The sequence below is a fragment of the Octopus bimaculoides genome, chromosome 6 (assembly GCF_001194135.2).
Source record: "Octopus bimaculoides isolate UCB-OBI-ISO-001 chromosome 6, ASM119413v2, whole genome shotgun sequence".
Taxonomy (NCBI): domain Eukaryota; kingdom Metazoa; phylum Mollusca; class Cephalopoda; order Octopoda; family Octopodidae; genus Octopus; species Octopus bimaculoides.
Genome location: NC_068986.1, coordinates 53,520,035 through 53,528,607, shown reverse-complemented (window position 1 = coordinate 53,528,607; position 8,573 = coordinate 53,520,035). Strand labels below are relative to the sequence as shown.

The following is an 8,573-nucleotide window of genomic DNA, read 5'->3' as shown; positions in this document are numbered from 1 at the left end:
AATGCCTCCAATATTGGGTTTAGTACCCTTACTATGGAATCAGATAAATACATATGTATAAGAGAAAAGGTTGGAGAAACTGCTCAGGTTGTCATTATTGATTTAAATGATGCCACCAACCCAATTCGCCGGCCTATCTCCGCTGACTCTGCCATCATGAACCCAGCAAGTAAAGTTATTGCATTAAAAGGTCAGTATCTTGTCTTTATATACAAATGTGGAACAAACCAGTGACTTACAGCGGGAATTTTTGCTCTTATAGCTGCATCTCTCTTTCTTTCTCTTTTTCTCTCTCTATCTCTCTCTCTCTCTCTTTCTCTCTCTCTCTCTCTCTTTCTCTCTCTCTCTCTCTCTCTCTTTCAAATAGTTGTGGTACTGGTGAGGTAGGACAGAGAAATTAAGATGGTTGGGAATAAGTTTGTAAATGATGGATCATAGAGCTGATGTGTGTGCAATTGAAACATATTTCAATATAAAAATTTGTGGAAATGTCAGAGACGGTGGAATGGAAATCCAAAGCAGGTGTTAAAGAATTAGTGAGGGAAGAGAATTGAGTTGCTCACAAGTATGAGACGTGACACCAGTGCTGTCGATATAACATTTTATTTAGCTCTAGAGTGAACCTGATGAATATCTAGTTTTCTAGATGATCAAATATGTCAGTGTTTTCGTGACCCATCCTCATACCAATAGCTTATTCAATTCACTGAAGAAGCAATTATAAGTAATGACAAGTTTGAAGCAGAGAAGTATAGTGTAGCATGGTGCTGTCTTATGCTTGGTCAGCCCCTGTCAAACTGTGTAACCCATGCCAGCATGGAAAAAGGACATTAAGTGATGATGATATAAAATGGAACTGGTGGGTGAGAGTTGCTGAGGCAAAGTCATGGATGTATGAGACTGTTACCAAAGAGGACAAAAGTTGGTCATGGTATTTAAAAATTTTATGGGACAGCTAGGGTTGTTGGGTTTTGGCGTTTTAAGAAGTAAATGGTTAGAAGTTTGTGGTGTGCAAATGATGAGGCAAATACCTATGGAAAGAAAACAGGAGAATAGTTGGTGTAAAGCAATAAACAAATTGTTTGTTGTAGTAGGTATGTATCTCCACCATTCTTTCATTTTTAACATCAAACCTGATGCAGTTCTGTATCGACCTACCAGATTGCTGACCACTTGTATCACAAGTATTATATATTGCAACAAATATTAACTCTAATAATTTTTACATAGATGTAGGTGTGGCTGTGTGATAAGAAGTTTACTTCCCAACCATGTGGTTCTGAGTTCAGTTCCCTGAGTGGCACCTTGGCAAGTGTCTTCTACTGTAGCTCTGGGCCATCCAAAGCTTTGTAGGTGGATTTGGTGGACAGAAACTGAAAGAAGCTTGTCATAAGTATATATACATTTGTGTGTGTGTATGTACGTTTGTGTCTCCTCATCTTGACATTGCATGATAGTTGTAAAATGACTGTTACTGTCATACAAGCAGTGTTATTTCCCAATATTCTGTGAGAACATTTCTGTCCTTTAAGAAATATTACATTACTTCAAAATGGGTAAGGGTTGGCAACAGGATAGGCATCAAGCCATTGAAAATCTGTGAACTCGGTCTGATCCATGCAAATATGACATAGTGTGAGTTAAAATGCTGAATTTTGCTTTGTTCCCTCCAGCCCTATAACTCCCTTCTGTGGAGGTGCAATGGCCCAGTGGTTAGGGCAGCGGACTCGTCATCTACTCTGAAGCTCAACATCTGAAATCATTTCTCACCACTCCGTCCCACATCTTCCTGGGCCTACTCCTTCCACAGGTTCCTTCCACAATATGTGATCAGCATTTCTTTATGCTGAAGTCTTCATCTATAAGCATCACATGACAATACCAGTGCAAGCCTCTGTCTTGCACACTACATCTAATGCCTCTTCTACCCAATTTTTCTCTTAAATCATTTGCACTCAGTTGTATATCACACTGACATTATCCATCCAGCAGAGCATGCTGGATTTGTTCTTTTCGAGTTTTCACATGTCCTCTGTAATTGCAGCCTATGTTTCACCATGTAGCATAGTTTGTTCACAGCATCATACAATCTGTCTTTCACTCTGAGGGAGAACACCTTTGTTACTAACAAAGGTATTGGCTCTCTGAACTTGTTCTTATTCTACCAACTACACTTCTATAGCATCCTCCTCCACTACTAACTTGATTGCCTAGGAAGCTATCTACTTCTAAGGATCTCCCCAGACATTCAAGAAAGTCTATTTTCTGTACATTCTTAATGTTTATTGCACTTTTACATCTGACACAAAAGCTACTTTCTCTGTTAACCTTCCTGGGATGATGCTATACCTCATATGTGTCCATAGCTTGTACTGGGTAAACCTTACTGAATTTCTACTTGCATCTTTTCCACATATCGACCAAAGCCATCTTTCTGAAGGGATTTGTCTGTTCTATTTACTTGGACTTTGGTCTTAGCTAAATTAACTCTGAGGTCCTTTGATTCCAAATCTTGCTTCCACATCTGAAATTTCTTCTCTAGTGTTTCTGCTTTAAGAACAAGCTCTTCAGCATAAAGGAGCTCCCAAGGGCAGCCAGTCTTAAATTCCTCTGTTATGGCCTGGAAGACAATGATAAACAAGAGGAGATTGAGAGCCTATTCTTGGTAAACTCCTACACTAAATTCATTGCTATACTTATTGCTAACTTTCACCTTACTGACAACATTCCTGTACATGGCTTGTATAGCTCTCACCAACCACACATCTATCCCTAGATTCTGCATTGACCACCAGATAAAGGAGTGGTGGAGATCCTGTCAAAGGCTTCCTCCACATTGATAAAAGTCAAATAGAGGTTTATTTTTTGGCTTAATGCTTCTCTTGTAGTTGCCTTACCATGAAGATAGTATAAGTAGTGCTTCTCTCGGGCACAAAACCAAGCTATCGCATCTAGGCTAACTCTCTTATTAATTGAGCCATGACCCTAACTTTCATCGCCTGGTCCAGTAATTTGATACCTCTGCAATTATTTCTATCTAAGGTGTTATCTTTACCTTTATAGCAGTTGACTATAATGCTACATCAATCATCAGGTATGATTCCCTCATGGACAACCTGATTAACTATACTGGTATCAAGGCCATATTCCACTCCACCAGATATTCTAAGCATCTCGGTGGTGATTCCTGATGGACCAAGGACTTTCTGTCTTCATATCCTTAACTGCTTTATCTACCAAGCTACTGCTGATTCAGATAGCTGATCCCTCTGTCGGGTTCACATTAGACAGTCTCTTTCTCCCATGCATTTTCTACATTTAGCAGCCTTTGATAGTGGTGCTTCCCAGCCTCTTTCTTTAAGTGGACTGTCATCCTTGTGAACATACTTCTCTCCTACAACATCATGATGTTTCTCTGACGTATCGCTTTGCAAGCCAAAACACCTCAATCCCCTGGTCGTCATGCTGTAGAACATTGGCAAACTTCTTCTGTCTGCTTCTCTCCTAGCTAAATATACCTCTCCTAGTTTCTGTTCTAGCTACTGATATATTTCTTGGTTACCACCACTCTTCCAATCCTGTTTCTTCACTCTAATGGCCCTCTACTATTCTGTTCCACCACCCCACCCTTGGTCTGGTTGGGGTTTTGCACCAACCACAAATTTGGTCTGTAGCCCTCAGTAAGTTGTCCCATAGGAACTTCCATTTGTCCTCTGTTACATGTTTGTAAATCTTCCTCCTACTCATCAAATGCTTCAATTAGGATATCTCTAAATCTCTGACTATTCAGAGGACCCTTAAGCTTCCAAATCCTTTTCTAGATTGGTTTGTTTCTTAGAATCCTAACCTGAAGCCGCTAATGACTTCACCCAAAAGGTCTTTGCATATATTTAATGTAAACCACGTGAGCATGAAAAATACAGTGAAATTTCTTGTGGACCTCTGTTGTTTCTATTTAGTTCAGACCACATGAGTCCAATTTCAAGAACACTAAATGGAATCTCAACCAAATGTTCAAGTTATAGCACATCTCATCTTCCTTAATCCCTTTAGAATAGTGTATCCCGAACAAGTCATCTACTGACCTTTTTAAACCTTTAGAGTGTGATTGAGAGTGGAGAGGAATATAACTGCTACGTTTTGGCATGTACTGGCAGCGAAGCATTGGTATGCAGAATATCTCACCTAAGTAATGCAATTGCTGCAACATGGATTTGATTATAGAACCCTGAAATGATTAAAATTGAAAACTTCATTACTTTTAGAAACTCTAGGTATGAAAAGGCAAGTAACAACCATATTCAGGTATGTAGTGATTATGTTGGTATTAGATGTTACCCAGCAACCTCATGGTTTTGGGTTCACTTCCCAACCCTGTGGTTTCATGTTCAGTCCCCCTGTGTGGCACCTTGGACAAGTGTCTTTTACTATAGCCCTGGACTGACCAAAGCTTTGTGAGTGGAATTTGTTGGCAGAAATTGAAAGAAGCCTGTCACGTGTGTGTGTATTCCTCCTTGTCTTGACATTGCATGATAGTTCTAAATACTATCAAACAATCAATGTCTAGTCCTCGAGAAATATTGAATTGCTTCAAAATATATGAGGGTTGGTGACAGTAAGAACATCTGGTTGCAGAAAATCTTCCTCTTTGAATTCCATCTGACTTATTGCAAGCATGAAAATGATGATGATGAAAATATCAAATTGATGCAAAGATTGAGTAGTAAAATTTTATTTAGGGTACAAGTAATATTTAGAGCAGTCTTGGATAGAAGCTCATAGGTTGTTTTATAATTAGTGAGGTGTAATACTGTCTGAAATGTGAACGTTTCACATCTATTATGAAAAGTTAATATAGCTGTATAAACTTGAGGGCTGCAAAACTGGTTGTTAAACTAGACTATATGCTATGAGATGATTGCATTGGCACACTGTTGTATTATTCAATGTGCCCTTCTTATTAGATTGATATAGTGTAATTTTAGGAAGATTTGTGTATTTCATGGTTAAATGAATGTCTGCCTTGAGGTTTTCCTATATTTGTTTGTTAGTACTTAGTTTTTAACCCCAACATTATAGAATTTGTTAATGGAAACACTGAATATATGTAACCATGTAAACTATTTTCTGTATTCCAACCACCACTTGCTTACCATCACCTCTATTATGATGATCACTATCAGTTCAATTCACTTGTTTCTGTTTTGTCATCATCACTCCAACCAACTCTCTCTGTCTATCTCTCTAACACTTTCTTTCAATGGGCTTTTCTTGCTGATCACCCACTAAGCCATGACCACTGTCACTATTACTGTTACCAACTTAGCAAAAAGAGGGACAATGTTTTGAAACTGACCTATTTTCCATAACATTTCAGGCATATTCAGCACTGAGTTACTGAAGCAGAATTATTGTTATAGCAAATATTCTACTTAATACAGTTGTTTGACCATAACCACTTGAGCATGTCTCTTAGTGGTTGACATTGTGTGCATCTCTGATCATAAGCAAGAGGAGTCAGGGAGCATCACAGCCATGTGTTGAGAGGGATTCTTTAGGTTTGAAAATCGTGTTACATAATGTTATATTTGTCTATTTCTTAGTTAATCCCCTACAGTTATAACAGTACAGAGCTAAAGAGAAATAACCTTGTATAAAAACTTCCACTCCATGCTACAATGTGAAAATGGATGTTAAACCAGGGAGAAACATATCTGGTTTTGTAAACTTCAGTCTTTTTGCTAATGAGAGAATTATTTTTTTTATAAATCAATAACTAGATTTCGGCTTTTAGTAGTAGTTATTTCATTTGACCTGTATTGCTGAAGCTTAAGAAAAACATGAATGTTTTTGTTTTTCTTTCCTCCCAAGGATGATGAGACAACAATGACTCATTGACATAATTTTTGAGTTACAAAAATTTAAGACTGGTTCTTTTAACCACACTGCAGGAGGAGAGATATAAGTAAAAGTATTTATTTTGAAAACCTGACTTTAAACTAGTTTAAAAACAAGACAGTATTACACCTCAGCAATTATGAAACAACCATGGAAATATTTTTTTCAGTGACAATTTCTAGTTAACTGAAATATTCTATATTGACTACATTATGTGAATATCTTTTGGGATATTTATCTCTCCTCATTTTTTATTTAGTGTTTTCACTCATCATCTGAAGACAAATAATAAATTGAAATCGGTTAAATGACTGAAGAGGTAATCCAATTAAAATGTTGGAAATATATGAATAACTTGGATTATATATAGATTATTTTGTTGTTCTGACGCTGAAGTGAAAAATATTAATCTTTTAATCCAATCTTAGAAAATCATGGCAAAAATGGGTTAAGGTTAGACTATTGACATTAAAAAATTGACATTGCTTATTTCCACCTCTACCCCTACATAAACACATTGTCTTATTTATAGTACATTATATAATCTATTAAGGGAAAGGATGTTTCGATTTCATGACCTGTTCTTTGATTGTTTTTCAACTTTAAAGCTGTCATGAGTTATTTGTATAATACCTTTCTCTTTACTAAGTTTCAATTTCCTTAAGAGAAAGGAAATTGAAAAGGAGCTTAGACAGATCTTATTGATAAATAATTATTTCTCACATAAATTTGGAATGGACTTTTTTTTCCCCCCTCAATGAATTCAAGATAAACAGGAGCATTATTTTTTTAATTTCTCAGGCAGGAAGGTTACTTCACTTGATTCTTAACAAGACCTCCGAAACTGGTAGGAAGGAGGATGAGTTATCCTCAAACTGGAGACCTTACTCAAATGCTTGCAACAAAGTGGACTCGACTGAAGGTACACAAGGGTCAGGTAAAGGTGCTAATCTGAGCATCTGATTAGGTCTACCAGTTAAGACTTCAGCAAGATTTGAATTCTGAATACAAAGAGCTGGAACAAATATAGAAGACATCTTGCTTGATGCTTTAACATTTCTTCCACTCCACTACTTTATTTACTCCAGAAGGCTAAGTTAGCTTCAGTGAGGTTAAAACTCAGAATACAAGGTGCCAAAATAAAAACCAACTAGTGACTCTGCTAATTCACCACCTATGTTTATCTTCATTTCAGTTATGTAGGAATATTCATATTTATTCATCACTGATGGTGTTAAGTAATTTATCTGGATTAAGGATGTAAAATAGATAATTGATCATATTATATCTCTTTCCATTGTAAATTACAATTCCATCAATTATAGTTGGCTAATTCATAAAGTCTAACTTGGATGACTTAAGTATCTGTGTTATAAAAAATAAAAGCTCACCTGAATATACTAAAATGAAAGCATTCAAATATTTTAAATTGGATACCCTTTTGTGTATGTGTCAGTAGCATGGATTAATTTGGTAAAAAAATGAAACCTCTAAGTAACTATTCAATTTTTTTTTTTCTTCTATGTATTTGCGAATTTTCATGTCCCACTAATAATTCCTAAGTATTCTTTGAAAATGCTTGCTAATCAAAGGGATGTACAAATATGGTTTGTAGGATGTTAATTATAGATCTGACCTTGACATTGGCAGGCTCAGCACAAGCTTTGCTTGTTACGGAGAGTAGTATTGGATTGTTCCACCTCTATTCTCCCCCCCTCCCCCCGGTCAAGCTTACACACTCACACATTTCTTTCTCTAACACTCATCACTTTTCTGTCGGATATTTATTTGGCTACCATAATCACCTGAGAGAAGAATAGGCACATACTACATCCCCTCCTTTTGTTACCTATCTCTTTCTTCCCCCACCTCAGCATCATTCTCCTCAAGTCATGCTATTTCCCCTCTGCTATACTCTATCCTTAACATCTCACTTATTTGTTATTACTCTCACTGCCCTAACATATCTAACATAACCACGTCTGAACCACTCCTGTGTCTCTCACCATCAACTACTACAGTCACCTGTATGTCAGCTAATCATCTCTCCTCACATTCTTATGAAACTATTTCATCTGTCTCCTCTGCCCATTCACTCAGTCCAATCTCTGTATCACTTCACCTATATTCACACACATTCACCCCCATACTTTGAGGGTATTTCCTGACATATCCACCATCTTTCTCATTCTCTACCTGTATCTTTCTAAGTTTCTTTTTCTCCCTTCTTCTCTAACTGGCATATCCTTGTTGGAGTATGGAGCTACAGCAAGACACCTATCTCTATCTCTCTATTATTCTTTTAATCTCTCATCAACTAGCACAAAGCCACTTCCCTCAATACTACTTCCTTCCAGTCAATGGGACTTTGACTTGCAAGTTGCTCGGTGACCCTGCCAGTGCTGGTGCCACAAAAAAAAAAAAGCACCTACTGCACTCTGTAAAGTGGCTGCCATTAGAAAGGTATCCAGCCATAGAAATCATACCAAGACAGACAACAGAGCATGACAGTCCTCTGCCTCACCAGCTCTTGTCAAACTGTCTAACCCATGCCATCATGGAAAACGTGTTAAATGATGAACAATCTGAAGTAATCATCTTTGATTTAGTAATTAATGTTTACTACTTCCTCAAATGAAATGTATAAAACTAGGAATATTTTAAAGAATACTTTT

General features: G+C 37.1%; 1 protein-coding gene across 1 annotated transcript in view; it reads left to right on the top strand.

The window, feature by feature from the left end:
* The window catches only part of LOC106873753 (clathrin heavy chain 1), a 101,891-nt gene that overhangs the window by 26,188 nt on the left and 67,130 nt on the right, over positions 1-8,573 (top strand). The window contains exon 3 of the mRNA XM_052968467.1: positions 1-190. Coding sequence (XP_052824427.1) covers positions 1-190 — 190 coding nt within the window. The remainder of the gene's footprint in view (positions 191-8,573) is intronic.